This window comes from Hevea brasiliensis, chromosome 17 (genome assembly GCF_030052815.1).
Source record: "Hevea brasiliensis isolate MT/VB/25A 57/8 chromosome 17, ASM3005281v1, whole genome shotgun sequence".
Lineage (NCBI taxonomy): Eukaryota > Viridiplantae > Streptophyta > Magnoliopsida > Malpighiales > Euphorbiaceae > Hevea > Hevea brasiliensis.
In genome coordinates, this window is record NC_079509.1 from 55,276,721 (window position 1) to 55,295,589 (window position 18,869).

An 18,869-nucleotide genomic window follows, 5' to 3' on the forward strand; every position below is an offset into this window, starting at 1 on the left:
CTAATTAAATATATATAATTTAAGGACACATGAGCCGAGTCTAATTTGTGTTATGGGCTTATAAATATCTGCAGTAAGTTAGTATGGTAAGGTGATAGAGGGATAGGCCTAATCCAATCAGGACTTGTAAAAGGTAGAATCTAAAAATACTATAATAAGTAGTTTACAAATGTTATATAAAATTCAATAAATAATTATAAATTTGATCTAATTTGATATATTTAAGTCTAAATTGAAGCTAGAAAATGTATAATTAGGTGTATTAATTAAATTATATTCATTTCATTCATGATTAGATTTTTTTTCCAATAATTAAAGAAGTAATTAAATAACTTAAATTATAATAAAATACTCCTTAATTTAATTAAATTACTTTTTATCTCATCTAATTACTCTAATTTCAATCATTCTCCCTTTGTTAATCTACAAATAAATTGTAGAAATAATAAAAAAAGTTATTATGACACATCTGGGATAATTGAGAGAGAGAGAAAGTGAGGAAATTGAAATTGATAAGATGTATTTTAAATTATATTTAGATGAAACAACTTTAAAAAATGACAGATAATATATATATAAACAACACTATATTTTATATGTATATAGATAAGCGAGGTCTAGGGGCAGGGCCAAAAAATTTCAATTGGGGCCAAACATAATATACCAATCATATATTTATAGTTTGTGTTATATTTAAGAAAATAAATATAAACCCCGTATAACTACCTATATGACCTCATATATTATATTTAAGAAAATAAATGTAAACCCCGTATAACTACCTATATGACCTCATATATATATATATATATATATATATATATATATATATATATATATATATATATATATATATAGAGGTCTAGGGGCAGGGCCAAAAAATTTCAATTGGGGCCAAATATAATATACCAATTATATATTTATAGTTTGTGTTATATTTAAGAAAATAAATATAAATCCCGTATAACTACCTATATGACCTCATATATATATATATAGGTCTAGGGCGAGGGCCAAAAAATTTCAATTGGGGCCAAACATAATATACCAATCATATATTTATAGTTTGTGTTATATTTAAGAAAATAAATATAAACCCTGTATAACTACCTATATGACCTCATATATGATTGGTGTGTATATATATATATATATATATATATATATATATATATATATATATATATATATATTTTTAAATTAAAATTTTTTTAATCTTAATTTAAAAATTAGGAATATATTTAATTAAAATTTAACTTTGATATTATTTAAAATATGGCCCCATATTAATATTCGAATTTGAAAATATTCAAATTTTAAAATGTTTCTTTTTTATTAACTCAATTAAATAAAAAATTTAATAAGCATATATTCTAATAATTTGAAACATATTTTTTTATTGGTCTAACTTACTTAAAAAATTGGTTGTTAATATTTTTTAAATTTACTTTTCAACAATAAGCTAAAAATTTAATAATAATTTTAAAATTTAAAATTTTATTAGGTGCTCCTTATTATTATTATTATTATTATTATTATTATTATTATTATTATTATTATTATTATTATTATTATTATTATTATTATTATTATTATTATCTGAAAATCAGGTTATCAATTTAGTAAGTTTTGACATGTGGATAACCAACTGATAATATTGTTGAGAAAACTACCAATAAGAATCCCTTAGAGACTCAGAAAGAGATTTTTAAGAAAGGATCTTTATGTACGAAAATTTGAAATAAGGGAGAATTTCTTCATCTAAACTTAAATAAGATTGTAAAAAAAAAAAAAAAAAAACTAAATTAAGAGATAAATATAATAATAAGATAGCCACAACTTAAACTAATGATAACCATCATTTTTAATATATGTAATCTTTTGATTTTGACTTAATCATTAATTTATTGTTGTCTACTACCATTAATTATGGGCTGTTTTGATTTGCGAAAATGGACTAACTAAATGTAGTTTATAATTTAAGGACACCTGAGCAAAGTCCAATTTGTGTTATGGGCTTATAAACACGTGCAGTAAACTAGCATGATAAGATGATAGAAGGATGGACCTAATCTAATTAGAACTTCAAGGGTAGATTCATTGGATTATTTAAATAAAAAAGAATTTTTCATTTATGAGGTATTATTGAAAAATCAATAGTCTATAAATGTTATATAATTCAATAAATAATTAAAAATTTTATTTAATTTTCTATAATTAAGTTTAAATTAAAATTTGAAACATATAATTAGGTATATTAATTAAGGTATATTCACTTTCATCTATCATTTAAAATTTTTTTCATGATAATTAAAAAAATAATTAAATTATCACTTGGCATAAATTCATAATCCTATGTGGTAAAATCAAGAAAAAAATTGCATATTTTACATGTATATAGATAAGCTAGGTCCAAGGGTGGAGTCAAGAAATTTTCATTGGGGGGGAACATAATATATCAATTTTATCTATATATATATATATATATATATATCATTGTGCTATATTAAAAAAATAATTATAAACCCCATATAGCTAACTATATGGCATAATAGTATAAGATTAAAAAAATAATAATCATTAAAATTAAAAAAATAAGAAAAATTAGATATTAGGAAAACAATAAAATAAACATATTGCTTATAAAAAAATAAATATATTAGTTAAAAATAAATATATATCTAAGTTGATCCATCCATCTAAAATTTGCATAAGACTTGAGACTACTAATTTAATTTATTTATATAGATATAAATAAAAAAATTTTAATTTAAATGAAATAAATGAGAGAAAGCTAAATGAGATAGAAAATAAAGAAAAAAAAATTTATATTGTACCCATAGAACAAGGGGATTTTAGATTATGTGATAGGAAATCATTAGATTGGCTTGAAATTAATTTTCAATAACAACTATTAATCAAATTTTAGGCTCTATTTATTTCATGGAAAATATTTTCTTAAAAAACATTTTTAATATTTTCTAGTGTTTAGGAACATTCAAGGAAATTGGTCAATGGAAAATATTTTTTTTGTTAAAAGAAAACTATATCATTTTCAAGGAAAATGACTTTCATTTTTTAAAAAAGAAAGTTATTTTCTATTTTTAAATTTTAAAAATCTTATTCAAATGTGAATACACTTATATATATATATGAAATAAATAAATATTATTAATTTAATATTACAACCAAATAACGAAAAATATTTTCATGAAAAACACTTTTTTTGAAAAATATTTTCCATAAACAAACCAAACTTTAATTTTAAAATATAAAAATTTAAATAATTATTAAGCTTTTATATATATTTAATGACAACTAACAAATTTTAATGTTTCAATTTAAATCATAATATATAAATTATAAATTAATAGACTTCAATAAAAAAAATTTAATGAGACAATTGATGAAAAATAAAATTTGTTATAATATTTAAGATTTTTTTATAAATATATAGAGAGAATAATAAAAAATTTTAGAAATTAATTAATAAAACAAATTAAATTTTAATATACATATTGTAACTGAGGGGTGAAAATTACTCTAATCTCCCTTATCTGCCATTACAGCAACAAGAGAGAGATTTCTTTAATAGAATGATGAGCCACCTTCGAATTTTATGCAATTTAAAGTTGGCTTTTAGCTAGATAGAAGGAAAGAGAATTCACATTTGTGATTACATAAATTTTATATATTTCATGAATTTATGAGAAATCCAATTAAAAATAGTTTTTTTTTTAAATTCAAATATAATTTTACATTCACTTTTTTTATCAGTAAAATAAATTTTATAAATAAAAATAAAAAATTTAATATGAACACATTATTTACGTCTTAATTAATAAATTTCTCTTTTAAATCAAAATTTAAAATGTAACATATTAAGTAAAAAAATCTAAAAAAAAAAATACACCAAAAAAACAATCAGAACATCCACCAAAACAAGAAAAAAGGAACAGACTGAACAAACACATCAACCAACCAAGCAACAACACAAAATCTTGCATCCACTTAATTTCTCAATTGTACATTATCTTCCTAATAAAGTGTTAAAAGTATTATCCCTTACACCAATTCCTATAGAGAAAATAGCGATTTCCACTTTTCTCCATATTTTTTTTAAGAAAAAAATTATTATTTAATAACTATATTCTAAATATAATTTTTCAACAAAAAAAAAAAAAATTCAAATATAGTTTTACAGCATCTGGAGGAAAGTGTTAAAGTGTTATCCCTGAACCAGTTCCTGCACATTAAGCAAAATAGCATTTTTCATTTTTGTCATTTGTTTTTACCATTAAATTTATCACTTAATTTAACATATATATTAATAAAATTAAAAAAAATAAAACATTACATAATATATCACAACAATAATCACAATAATAATGTGCGTTAAAGTTTAAAATTTTACCTTAATTTTAATAAAACTTCTTAATGTGAAAAATCAATCACAATAAAACTCCAAATTCCTATATATAATATAAATACAGGCTGAATTAAGAAAAAAAAAAAAGAGTAAAAGAGAAGATAAAATTTGTATTCAAAAGAAGCAAAACTCTAAGTCTAATAGAGAGAGTTATTCTTTTTAAAACTAGCTGAGACTTTTTAAATTATTTACGGTTATGCGTGTTTGTGAGAAATGAATAAATTTCCTGTTAATTTTTTCATTTCTAACGATTTTAAATAGCTTTAATGTTGCTTTTGAAACAGTTAATTCAAGTGGTGATTTTTATGTCTGCTCAATTTTAGCGCTTTTCAGTGAAACAACATGACTTTTTATTACTGAAACTGTCAATTCAAGTAATAGTTTCTATGTTTCAAGCTGCACAATTAAACATGATGTTTCGCTTCTAAAATCACTAATTTAAGTGACAGTCTTTATATTTCAATGTTACATACTTTTTAATGATTTGACGTGATATAAAGACAGTATTTTACTTCTAAAACTACCATTTCAATTGGCGATTCTTATTAACTTTCTATACCTTGAAAACACATTTTTAATTAACTTTTTTTTTCAAGTAAACATTAGAATTGTAAATAATTTAGATTTCACACAATAATAGTAAATTATTTTTAAAAACATATTATTTAAATAATTAATCTTTGTAGATTTGATGAATGGATTAATATGTAGATTTATTAAAATATTAATAACTAAATAAATAAATTTTAAAAATAAAAGTACTAATGCATAAATTTTATTAATTAAAAATTAAATTATAATTTATCTTTTTTTAAATGGTCTAAATAATTGCCCTTTTTACTACAAACTTGAGCTACCGTTTTATTAAAAAAAAAACCTCAGATCATGTAATCTACAAATTTGTGAAACCATTTTTTTAAAATTTACCCTAAAATAAATTATTATTTTATTAAAATAAAGAAATTAAACAATAATTTTTTCCCCCTCCAAATCAGGCCGTTGTTGAAAATTGAAACGTGGGCTGCAAAGCGAATGGTATTTTGGCAAGTCAAAATTCCATGAAGCGACAGGCGAGATCTTTCTAGAGCACTAGAGTTCTATCCAATGGGTTCCTGTATTGGGGAGCCCTCAAGTTGCAGTCTGCCCATCCAATGAGGGCCAACAGGAAGCTACTGGACATTAACACTTTATAACGCAGGACAGGACACAGCCACGCTGGTCTACTGAGTGCTCCTGGGGTAGGTAGATAGGCAACCTAGGAAGCCGCCCACCAATAATAAAATTGATGCCCTCCCAGAAGCTGCTGCTTCTTATTGGAATTGCTATGATTGTGATAAGGTAGCCCATTTTCAATATGCATTTTTCCTGGCATCCAGCTGTTCGCTTATTATTTCTTTACAACAACCCAATTCTGTATTGCTTTGCCAAGGAACATTCCTAGCTAAAACTCCTATAAATACCCACCAAGCTGAAACATCCCAGTGCGTCAAATATTAAAAAAGACATCATATTTCAATTCTCATACTCTTCTTAGTCTTCAATGGCTGCCTATCCTTCTCAACCCAATCCTTTAGCGCTGCTCCTATTGGCATCCCTTGTGGTTGCTGTTGCTGGAAATTTTTACCAGGATGTTGATATCACTTGGGGAGATGGGCGTGGTAAAATACTCAACAATGGCAATCTCATTACACTTTCTCTTGACAAAGCCTCTGGCTCAGGTTTCCAATCCAAGAATCAGTATCTCTATGGCAAGTTCGACATCCAACTCAAGCTTGTCCCTGGCAACTCTGCTGGCACTGTTACAACCTTCTATGTAAGTACCATTATAGTAATGTCTCTTTTATTTCCTTTAATTTTTAGGTGTTTCTATGTATGTATATGTAATACTAAGACAAGGAAATTTATCTCTTGCAGTTTCACTCTCAAGGGTCTTCTTGGGATGAAATAGATTTTGAGTTCTTGGGAAACCTTAGTGGTGACCCTTATCTTGTCCACACGAATATATATACTCAAGGCAAAGGCAACAGAGAGCAACAATTCTACCTCTGGTTTGATCCAACGGCTGATTTCCATACCTATTCAATCCTCTGGAACCCAGGGCATATTGTGTATGTATACACCAACCCATCTTTCATTTCTTTTGGACTAATAAGCCAGGCACGGTATATTGTCAGAATTTTATAAATTGCAATATTAACTTCTCTGTTTTTGTTTATAGATTCTATGTTGATCGTAGACCAATTAGAGAGTTCAAGAACTTGGAATCAATTGGTGTCCCCTACCCAAAAAGCCAACCAATGGTGATGTATGCAAGTTTGTGGGATGCAGATGACTGGGCGACAAGAGGAGGGCTTGTGAAGACAGACTGGAGCAAAGCACCCTTCACTGCATCATTCAGAAACTTCAATTCCAATGCTTGTATTTGGTCTAATGGAGCATCTTCTTGCAGTAACTCCGCTAACCAGTGGTCCTCTGAAGAGCTTGATTCTACAAGTCAAAAGCTGCTAAAATGGGTTCAGAAAAATTACATGGTCTACAACTACTGCACAGACACAAAGAGATTCCCTCAGGGCCTTCCTCAGGAATGCACTGTCATCAACAAGAATTAGAAATTCAGGACTTGCACATATGGATCAATGGTTCCAGAGTTTAGTTTGTTCTAGTAACTTCCAATTGCAAAGTTTACATTCTTTTGTCTGACAAGATTGTGCCAATAATGCAAGAAAAAGGATTTTTCTTGCAGTCCATAATGTATATAAATATATTTCCATATATGAAAAAGTTTTGTTGGTGTTATGGTAAGGCTTGATTGTTGTCTTCATAACCTTGTGCTCGAAGTCATGATTTTTTATTTTATTTTATTTTATTTATGATTTATTAAATATTCACTTTTTAATAAATAAATAAATATAAATATAATATTTATAAATTCTAAATATTATATTTTCAATAAATATAATTTAATATTTTCTAGGATTTTTAATTTTTAAAATATAAATTATTAGTAAAAATTTATTATTATATAAATCGTTAATTAGAATATTTGAAATTAAATGAATTTAAATATTATTTGAATTATAATATTTGAATTCAATATACGGATAATTAAAAATAAATTTTAACTGAATTGTACATAAATTTAAATACTAAAATTGTAATTAAATTTAAATACTAATAGAATAATTTTTAACTTCTCCGTTACTATCGCTACATGCTGATTAATGGCAATATCTATCCTATCCTTTGTGAATGGTTTGTTGGGTTGGGCCTGTGTTTATAATGTGCTAAGTCTTCATGTGTACTTGTTGTTTGTATATGTATGTGGACTCTACTCTAATTTAGTTTTACCCAAAAGAAAAATTATTATTATTATTATTATTATTATTATTATTATTATTATTATAACTGATAATTAAATTTAAAATTTTATAATTTTAAATATAATTTCAATATTGTTGAAATAAAATTCATTAATTCTTTTAGTAATAGTAGGTAGTTAACCATGGAAAAATATTATAAACAACAATTTACATTTGAGTATTAACGTAAAATTAAAATGGTTAAATTATAATTTAATTTATAAGATTTGATAAAATTTATAATTTAGTTCATGTATTTTTAAAATTAAGTAATTTAGTCCATAAAATTTGACAAAATTTACAACTTAGTTTCACCTATTAAAATTTTAGTTAAGTTACTGTTAGTTTTAGCAAAAATGACTAACATGCACATAACTCAAGATGAGCAGATTTCGGTCTGAACCTAAAAATTAAATCGAACTGAATTAATTCGATTCAATTGTTTGGTTCAATTTATAAATTTTGATAATTAATCAATTTGGTTCTGTTATTTTGATAAAAAAAAAACTGAACTGAATCGAAATTATATATATATATATATCAAGGAAATCCTAAGATTTTCGATTTGATTAATTTAAAACTGAATAAAACTGATATTTATCTATTTGGTTCGGTTCTGTTGTCTCTTAGCGATCGGTTTGATTTGGTTTTCAAAATTTTTTATTTTTAATTTTTGGTTTTATCGATTTGATTAGATTCAGAACCGAACCGACCATTTGCACACTCCTACGCATAACTCTATTTTCAATCAAAAAATAATTTAGCCCTTAAAATTTTATTTTATTAGTAATTTATTCCTTGAAATTTTTTTAAACCTTCAAATTAATCCCTTTAGTTTTAAAACTAAATAATTTAGTCTTCGACATTTTAATAAGCTTATAAGTTAGTCCCTACCATTAGAATTACGGTTAATTTTTCATAATAGTAATAACATAATAGAATTTGACAAAATTATAAGGTTTATCTATAAATAGTTGTAATATTTAAGGATTAATTTATAAAATATATGGATGATTTTGTAATCAACTAAAATTTTTAAGAACATTCAAGTATGTAATTCATATTTTAATAATTTAAATTTGAAATTTTTAATTTAATAGGATCCATATTTTAAAAATATAGTGACTAAATTGTTAATAAAATAAAATCTTAGGGTCTAAACTATAAAGAAAATAAAATTTTAGGATTAAAATCTTAGAACTTAAGTAATAAGTTTTTATCAAATTTTAAGAACTAAATTATTAAAATTTGAAAATGGAGAACTAAGTTGTGGGTTTTGTTACTCTTGAGATTAAATTATAGACAAAACATGCAATTTGGCAAGTCCTGGTGTAATTGAATTTTGAAGTGGAAACCTTGATGATATAAGGAAAGATGAGAAAACTCACAGGAAACACATAGAATAGGGAATTAGAAAGTATTGTAATTAAAATGGATTGGATAGTTTTCTCACTAACAGCTAAGTTGAGAATGGAGATGAGATGAATGTAGGCCTCAATGCATGAAAGATATAAAATGCATTGCACTCAATAAGACCCATAATAGACCCAACCCACCCTATGTTACTTTCTTGGTTTAAAAGAAAAAAGACAAGCCTTGAGAAAAATGTGAGTGTGGTGTTATAATAGAGAAGATCCAATGGTCCCTTTCTATGGAGGAGATTTCAATAATAACAAAACCAAGGCCTGAGGTGGGTTTACAGAAGCCAATTTTTGGAGTTTTGTTGGGCAAACTGTACTTGTGCTGGAAATGGATAAGTATCGCATCTTCGAAGCGGCAAGCAATGCACCTATTCCATTTTTTACAAAAATATCACAAGTTTGCACCGCTTGTTTCACTTTCTTCCATTAATTTATGGATGTGTAACCCAGCTGTCCACAGCTGATGCCAAGAAAACTTCCAAAAAGCTCTTGCTTTTCTATATTTTTGTCGTTTTGTTAATTACTGTGATGTCATGGTTCAGTTTTTGTCTTTTTTTACAATTAGTGGGATAATAAGCTGATAATAAATGATGTACTACACAAGAATACCCATTTTCGTTTTACTGTAAAGGTATAAATATCACTCTTGTTTATAAAAGGATAATTACATTTTAGTAATTCGTGGTTTTATTAATAAAGATTTAAAGTTTCTTTTCTTCTATATATTTAAATATTTTTATTATTATATCATTAATATTTAGGACTAAAATTATTAAATAATATAAAATATGTTAATATGATAAGTCTTAATATTTTCTTAAACTGACATAATAAGTGAACTCATTTTATTTGATTATATATATTAATTTACTTACTGATTAATGTTAATAAATTCTATTTTTTTAATTTTTTTATTTAGTATTGAATAAATAATATAATTAAATAAGTAAAATCTATTTATCACTCTAGTTTAAAAGCATAAATAAATTTACTATATTAATATATATTAATACTGTTTAATAGTAACATAAATTCTTAAATAAAAAAAACTCAAATTATATTAATAAAATACACAAATCACAAAGTACTAAAGTACTTATTCCTATAATTTAAAGATAAAAAAGATTAATTATTTTTTATTTTTATTTAACTTATATATAAAAAAATATAAAAATATTTTCATATATTAATTTTTTTTAAAAAAATATTTTTTAATATTATTTAATTATAATGTTAAATTAATAATGTGTATTTAAGTTATTTATGTATAAATATTTTCACTTTTTAATAAAATTAAATAACTTTTAGAGGGAAATTCATATTTCTTAAAATTACTTAATTTTTTATAAAAAAATATTTTTTTATTATTTTTTAATATTCTAAATAAATATTTTTGAGTGACTCATAATGTTATTTTATGAAGTGTGGACATTTTGTCTTCCATAAATTATTTGTCTAACCCATTTTTGCAGTGCACGCGCCTAGGTTTTACATACGGAGACTGCAAATGGATAAGACCTAGGTCGATGAGTTTAAATTAAATTATTTATTAGATTGCAACATAAAAAACTTATGTTAATTTATTAATTATGTATTATTTTAAATTAAAATATTAATTTTTTCAAAATAAATTTTATTTATTAAAGTCTCGAATTAAAATTTAGATTATTCAAATAAATCTATATGGGTTAATTATCAATTTAGTCCAACTAATTATCTTATTGACATACAATATTAATAATTATTATAAGATTGAACATTTATTATTGTGTCAAATAACAGTCTAAGCATTATTGGCTGTAGAATTTAGACAGGATACTAGCCCATTGAATTATCCCATTGAAAGTTAATAAAACCTCAACACCGGTTAGGAATTCCAACCTTTGATCTAGCTCTAATACATTTAAAAAAAATAAATAAATTGTTAAGAGATTTAAATTAAAAATTAAGAAATTTCTACCAAAGCATATAAATCCATGAAATTTCTAACTGGGTTGTGGGATTTTTATAAGGTTTCACAAATTCTAGTTTTTAAGTGATCGACTTGATTTTTGAAATTTTCAATTGAACCAGCTGAGTTGATTTAAATTTTAAAAACAATGATATGATTTGTGATTGAATCAACCAGATCACCATACTTTTACCAGTTTCATAAATTTTAGATTTTTATAAGTAATTCGGACAAGTTCGATTTTTGAATTTCTCAGTTAAACCGACTAAGCCGGTCCGAATTTGAAAACAATGTATTTAAGCCACTACAGTGCTCGAATTTCTCCAACAACCAAACATCACCTTGTACACTTAAAGAACACTGGAAAACATCAATGGCTTCCTGTTCTTATAGATCAAGTAGTTTTACACTTGCGGTAGTCTTCATTTGCTCTTTACTTGTTGCTTCATGTGCTAACTTCGACCAAGAATTCGATGTCACCTGGGGAAATGGTCGAGGAACGATACTCAACAATGGTCAGCTTCTCAGTCTCTCTCTTGACAAAGCTTCAGGCTCAGGATTTGAGTCAAAGAAAGAATACATGTTTGGCAAGGTCGATATGCAGCTGAAGCTTGTCCCTGGAAACTCTGCTGGCATCGTCACAGCATACTATGTAACCCTTCATTTTCGCCAATTTAATTACTTGAATTCATCACCAATTCCTGCTGTTAATTTATATGTATATGTGTGTGTTTGTGTTTCAGATGAAATCACCAGGGTCTAATTGGGATGAGATCGACTTTGAATTCTTGGGAAACTTGAGCGGAGATCCCTACACTGTTCATACTAATGTGTTTAGCCAAGGCAAAGGTGATAGAGAGCAACAATTCCACTTATGGTTTGATCCCACTGCAGATTTTCACACTTACTCTATTCTTTGGAATAACCAACGCATCATGTAAGCACTAATTAACCATTTCTTTTCTTACTAATTGATCTGATTTGTTCTTGTATTGAAATGTTCCTATTTAAATTAAATTTAATATATTTTAGTCATACAATTTTAAAATAATTAAATAACACTTTAAATTTCTTTTTAACAATATTCAATTAACCCTTAATTATACAACTACTAAAATAAGAAATACCACGTGAATCATGAAGAAGCCATTGAAGGATTCTGAAGGGAGGAGGATGCCACTCTTGATAACAAACTCTTTTAATTAACTTGTATATGAATTAAGTACAGGAGGTGGAGGCCAAATAACTTGTATATGAATCAAGTATTGGAGTATTGAATTATTGGGAAATTCTTGGCTAATTCTAGTCAATCATAAATTCAAGATACAAATATATAAGATTCATATATTTAACAAGTGGGTCTTATTATATATTTTATATCTTGGGTCTATAGTAAATTAGGTTTAGTTAAGAATTCTTGTCTAGATCCAGTCCACTATGTGAAACTCATGTATTTAATAGATAGGTTTCACAATATATCATGTGTCTTGGATCTATGATAGACTGAGTCTAGATAAAAAAAAAAAAATTCTTGAAGGGAAATTCTAACAAACTAGTTATTTGGCTTTTTATTTTGAAAAATATATTATTTAGTCTCTATATTATTTGTTTGATAAATTTAGTCTCTATATTTTTGTTTTGTTTACTCTCTAGTCTCTATATCAAGTTCAAATTAAATTTTTTACTAGTCAATTTATTTAAAAAAAAAAGGAAAAAAATTACTATTGCAGGAACTAAATAATACAAGATTTAAAAAATAGAATAACTGAATAGTTGTCTTTTTCGAATTATATGAATTGAATAAACTTTAAATTGACACTTAAAATGAATGGAGGAACTAAAGAATAAACGAAGTAAAAATATAGAACTTACTAATATATTTTTTAAAATAAAAAAATTAAATAATTAATTTTATTAAAATACATAAATTAAATAATAATTTTCTTATATCTTATATAGATTTTAAGAAGATTATTAAATTCCTTGGTGATTTATTTTTCAACTACTGGCTTAATCTATTAGAAACGTAAGTATAGTGTTGGTTAGGGAAATAATCATGGTTCCTAAGGCTGCTGACATACAAGTACATGAAATAAATAACAATAATAAAAAAAAAAGTTGCCGACACAAGCCAAGTTGATATGAATTTCCTATAAAATTTATTTTTATATTTATGTATTTTATTATTGTTTTCTAAATTATTTCGATATTTATTGAATTATATATCTGTTATGTTCTGCTATATTGTACAGTTTCTCAGTTGATGGTACGCCCATAAGAGAATTCAAGAACTTGGAATCAATTGGTGTTCCATTCCCAAAGCAGCAGCCAATGAGGATATATTCAAGCATCTGGAACGCGGACGACTGGGCAACGAGAGGTGGCCTTGTGAAGACTGATTGGAGTGGAGCTCCTTTCACTGCTTCCTACAGGAACTTCAAGGCTGAAGCTTGCACGGTGTCTGCTGGGAAACCTTCTTGCACTTCAAATAATTCTTGGCAAAGACAGCAATTGGGTGCAACAAGCCAACAAAGGCTCTTGTGGGTTCAGAAGAACCATATGATTTACAATTATTGCACAGACACTAAGCGATTCCCTCAAGGCTTCCCTCCCGAATGTTCTCACTAATAATAATAATACTTCACTTGTGTACAAGAAAACTAGCTGGCCTTCAATTTAATCAACTTAAGCCGTTCATAACATATTAATATCACCGTATGCTCTGACATAGTGTGAATTAGATATAGGTATGTTAAAAAAAAAGAAAAAAAGAAATGGGTTGAACTCTCAAGTTTAATATGGTGATAATGCACCTCTAGTTTGAGTTTTTTTTTTTTTAAATATTTTTTTTATTTTTTTTAATAATAATAATAATAAAAATAAAAAAAAATTATGACGATGCATGAACTTAATATACAAAAATGTGTGGTCTTAATTAAGTTTTGTGAGTGAGTTGGGCATATTCAAAAACTTGTCTTTTAGAATTTCAGAATTTCATATCGAATGTAGAGCGTGCGTGTGGGAGGGGCAGGAGGGATTATATAAGAATAAAGATTTTATTAAAATTGTCATGACTTTAACAGTCATTCATTTCTGGGAGGGAGGGAGGGGAGGGGCAGGAGAGATTATATAAGAATAAAGATTTTATTAAAATTGTAATGGTTTTAACAGTCATTCATTTATGTTACTAATTTGTGTATGTATATATTCTATCTATTGATAAATAAAAAAACAAGTAAATTTTATTTTATATTTTTTGGCTTAAATTTATAATATACAAGATTTAGAAAAAAGAAAAATCCATTGATAGGTTCGAATGAGATGAGAAGCAAGAAGTCCTAATTTCAAAGGTAAATGGGCCGAAGAACAAGGTTCTTTCCAACACAGGAAAAAACTGAAAGCCCAACCTATTCTTTCAATGCAATACATAAAAGAAGATGAAGCCCACAAATTAGCTTTAACTCAAGATCCAATAACACTTTAACTCACTGCAACTGATATCAGGTAGTGGGTTTTCAGGTATGATCAATTCAATTGGATGGATTCGACTAAAAATCAGTTAATAAAATTTTAATATTGAAAAAATTCAAATTTTAGTGATTTTTAAGATAGAAAATAGGTCTAATCACAAAAAACTTTGAATCTTTTCACAAAATTATAATTTAATTTAGTTATTTTAATTTTGATAATTTATGTAAATTTAAGTTATTAATTGATTGCTCAAAAAAAAGCTAATTAATTGATTTAAATTTTATAATTAATTAATCTTTTCAATTTATCTGATTAGATAAAATAAAATTTATAATTTTCAGTTTATTTTTTTCATTGCAATTTTATCAAAGAAAATTAGAAAAATTAAAATCTTAATTTTATTCGATTAGATAAAAATTGATAAAAATTATCAAAATTGAAATTATTGTATTAAAATCTAAATTTATAGAAAGGTTAAATAAAAATAACTTAGACATATTATTGATATTATAAAGTCAAATTTCGAATTTCTACTCTCTCAAACTCTTTATTTAAAAAATAAAAATAAATTGATAAATGGATTATTGAATTGTTGAACTCTTATCAATTGATTCGATTATAACTTGAAAACATGCGTATATTAGATAGGAATACATCACTTAACGTACTAGTAAAAAAATAAAAACGCATAATACTAGGAAAAAAAAAAACAAAAAACATAATTTGGTACATTATTGAGGAAGAAGAGAACTAGTGAAGTACGAAGTAGCTCTCTAGCTAGTTTATTGTCAAGTGGCAGGAGGAAATTAAGCAGGAACACGATTTCCATGGAAGAAGTTCCGATTCCAAATCTTCAAAACGTAATTGGCTTGCGCACAAGAACAACCGAGTTGATCACATCATTAGTTGGGTGAAAGATGGATAGCACCTCAAATCCAACCAAGTCATGCTCTTCAACAACAGGGTAAAGAAACGCTCGAGCTCCATCTGCACTTCTCACCAGCAAAATCCCTCCTTCCTTCATATACTTTCTTATATGCCCAATAATCTTCACTTTCTCCTCTTTGCTCATCCCTACCAAAGCTGCCAAGAAGATACAATCATATTCTCCTAGCTTCTCCCTCACTTCCATTACGTTACACGTCTCAAACTTCATTCTCTTCTCAAGATCACCATCAGAAGCCACAATTTGGCGAGCCACATCATTAGCCGTCTCATCAATATCAAAGTTATCAAAATGAGTAGATTTCAAATGCTGGGCAGCCATTACAAGAGAGGTAAGAGGCATTGGACCTGAACCCACAAAGGCTACCTTCTTTGGCTGCATCACTCCATTTTCACTAAGAATTTTGTACTCCAAGTTGGCTAGCTTAACATAGTTTCCATAGTAAGGGAAAAGATTAAGGTTGTTTAAAGGTTGAGGCATTTTGATCAAGAACGTTGCAAATTCAAGTTCTAACAGACCTTCAGCTCTGCCACACAGAACGATGAGGCTGTTTCGCATTTCCTGCACCTCTGGGGATAAGGAACGAATATCTATGGAAGATGGGAGGATACATAATTTCACAAGGTGAGAGAAAAGGGTATTGACTTGCTTGGAAGGCCTTAGGGAGTCGAGTTTGGATATGCTGCTATGGATTTGGGTGATGCGAGCTATGAGTAACTCAGCTGAGATTTGGCTTTCGAAGTTGGAATTTTGGAGGGAAGCCATTGTTGTTTGGTGATTCTGATAATTTGAGCTTTGGAGGGTGTTGTGCAAAGAAAGGACTCGCTATACAAGTATTTATAGGGTTAGCAAAGGAACATGAAAATCTATATCTCCATTGGTCAAAACAACAAAGAGGGGTGTTCCATGCCTTGGGATCTAATATGATAGCAATTCTTTTAGCTTCATTTACCAAAATATCCAAAACAGGCACTATATATGAATATTTGTTGACCATAGGATAGAGCTATATATAATATAATTTTTTTTTCCTTCTTTTGTAAATATGGTTCAATTTTTATTATGTGTAGCCATTGGGATGAATTAGATTAGAATTGATTTAAAATTAATTAGTGGTTTTGATTAAGATTTAGAGGGACTAGAACTGATCAAAATCGCAAGGTCACAACGATTATAATTTTACTCTAATTTTTGTTTTAGTTTGATTCTAATTTAATCAAATTTAATGGTTGAAATTTTAAATTTTTTTAAAAATATAATTTAAGTCTATAATAAATCAATTGATTTCAATTTAGTTCTAATATGAATTATAACCAGTTTCAATTAATTTGATTGATTTCGATTCAAATTGAATTTCAAATAGAACTGATCCTTGACAGTGTCTATGATTATATTTTCAAGAGTGTTACCTTTTATTTTAAAATAACAAAAATTTTCAAAAAAAAAAATTTATTTAATATTTTTTAATAATAACAAAACAAAAATCTATCTAATTAAAATAGGCCAAATTTATTTTATTTGATTTTTAATTAAAAAATAATTTTTATTTTTAATTGCTAATAAAATACACTTGCAACATATACTTATAATATATATAGTTGCTATTATTAATTTGTTTAGAAAGTTGATCCCTTTCAGACTAGATGTCTTGTGTTTTGCAAAATAAAAAAACAATGAAGTAAGCAGATCCCAGAAATAGCTTATGTTCACACAATGTTCATAATAATTGGGAGTCAAAGATCAACAGCCATGGAGCAAGCCATACATATATAGTACAATCCTCTATCCATGCAGGCGTTTCTGTCTTTTGTAGTACAGTAGTCTAGTAAAGCAAGAGATTAGAAATTCCAATACAATCAATATTTAAAAAAAAAAAATTATTATAACAAAGATAAAAAAAAATTAAAATTTTAATTTATTTTTAAATTTTATTTAAAACTTCTCATTATAAAAAAAAAATAAAATTTAATTTATTTTTTAATTTTAATTAAAACTTCTCATTATAAATAAAGAGTTAAAAATTTATAAAAATTCAATTCAATAGATATATTTTTTTTCACAAATAAATAGATAGTATATCGAATGCCTAACCAATAAGGTTGATACAAGGATAGCTTCTCCATGAGATTACAAAGGAAGGATGGCCTACGTTGTTCTAGTTGGAAATTTTACATCAGAAATAATTCCGGAAAGACACAGAGGGCAAGAAGCACATTAAAAGTGATTTATTTATGAAAATATAAATTACATGGTACAAAAAATAATTAATTTATTATTATTTAAATAGTTATATAAGTCTTAACTTTTTTCTAATAAAATATATAATTTTTATATATTTAATTTTTAATTCCCATAATAATAAAGTGAGAATATACTTATGAAAAAATTTTAGAGTACTCCCAATATATGTGTAATGTTTCATCGCTTATAAAAATTAATCGATTCAATATTTTCAATATTGAGGATTAAAAATTATCTTTACTTATAAAATGAGTAAATCGATTGTAGGTAATATATATTTGCGATTATTTAGAATTCACTATAGCTTAATGATAGATCTCTTTAAAGAGTGAATTAAATCAAAGATTAATGAAACCGTTTAATTATAAGCCTTAAACCTAGGGGGCTATGGTTGTTACACACAGAGAATTCTTTTCTTTCTTAAAAACTAAAGAGTGAAACAGCAACAACAAAAAGAAAGAGATTGATATTATTAATATAAATTAAAATTGAGATATAAAAATGGGACAATCTTCTAAATTGAGGAATTACAAATGAAATTAACCCAACTGCAAATGTTAAATGTTAAACATGAAATGATTATTATTACAATATTTTTTTTTTGTAATTTTAACTTTTTATTGAAATTATAAAATTGTAATATTTTTACATAAAATTAATACTATTCATTAAAAATCAGTAAATAAAATTTTAAAACTTAAAATTAAGAATCAGTTTTTGGTGATTTTTAAGATAGAAAATAGGTCTAATAAAAATATAATTTCACAAAATAATAATTTAATTTAAGATAATTTTTTTGGTAACAGTTAATTTAAGTTAATTAATTGATTGCAATTCTATAATTAATTAATCATTTAATTTTATCTAATTACATAAAATTAAATTTATAATTATCAACTTCTCTTTTTTCATTACAATTTTATCAAAGAAGATTAGTAAAAATTAAAAAATATTTTTATTTAATTAAATAAAATTGCAGTAAACATGCTAAAATTGATAAAAATTGTCAAAATTCAAATTATTGTATTAAAATCTAAATTTATAAAAAGAT

At 25.7% G+C, this 18,869-nt stretch overlaps 3 protein-coding genes across 3 annotated transcripts; 2 read left to right on the forward strand and 1 right to left on the reverse strand.

The window, feature by feature from the left end:
* Nucleotides 1-5,887: 5,887 nt before the first annotated feature.
* On the forward strand, nt 5,888-7,225 carry LOC110646360 (xyloglucan endotransglucosylase/hydrolase protein 22). Its single transcript, XM_021799781.2, has 3 exons — nt 5,888-6,242; nt 6,344-6,537; nt 6,648-7,225. The coding sequence occupies exons 1-3, from the start codon at nt 5,970-5,972 to the stop codon at nt 7,036-7,038; spliced, it is 858 nt and encodes a 285-aa protein (XP_021655473.2). The 5' UTR covers nt 5,888-5,969; the 3' UTR covers nt 7,039-7,225.
* A 4,104-nt stretch (nt 7,226-11,329) lies between these two features.
* LOC110646350 (xyloglucan endotransglucosylase/hydrolase protein 24) lies at nt 11,330-13,862 on the forward strand. Its single transcript, XM_021799772.2, has 3 exons — nt 11,330-11,812; nt 11,904-12,097; nt 13,413-13,862. The coding sequence occupies exons 1-3, from the start codon at nt 11,534-11,536 to the stop codon at nt 13,786-13,788; spliced, it is 849 nt and encodes a 282-aa protein (XP_021655464.2). The 5' UTR covers nt 11,330-11,533; the 3' UTR covers nt 13,789-13,862.
* A 1,622-nt stretch (nt 13,863-15,484) lies between these two features.
* On the reverse strand, nt 15,485-16,362 carry LOC110645864 (nicotianamine synthase-like). Its single transcript, XM_021799134.2, has one exon. The coding sequence runs from the start codon at nt 16,340-16,342 to the stop codon at nt 15,485-15,487; it is 858 nt and encodes a 285-aa protein (XP_021654826.2). The 5' UTR covers nt 16,343-16,362.
* Nucleotides 16,363-18,869: the final 2,507 nt, after the last annotated feature.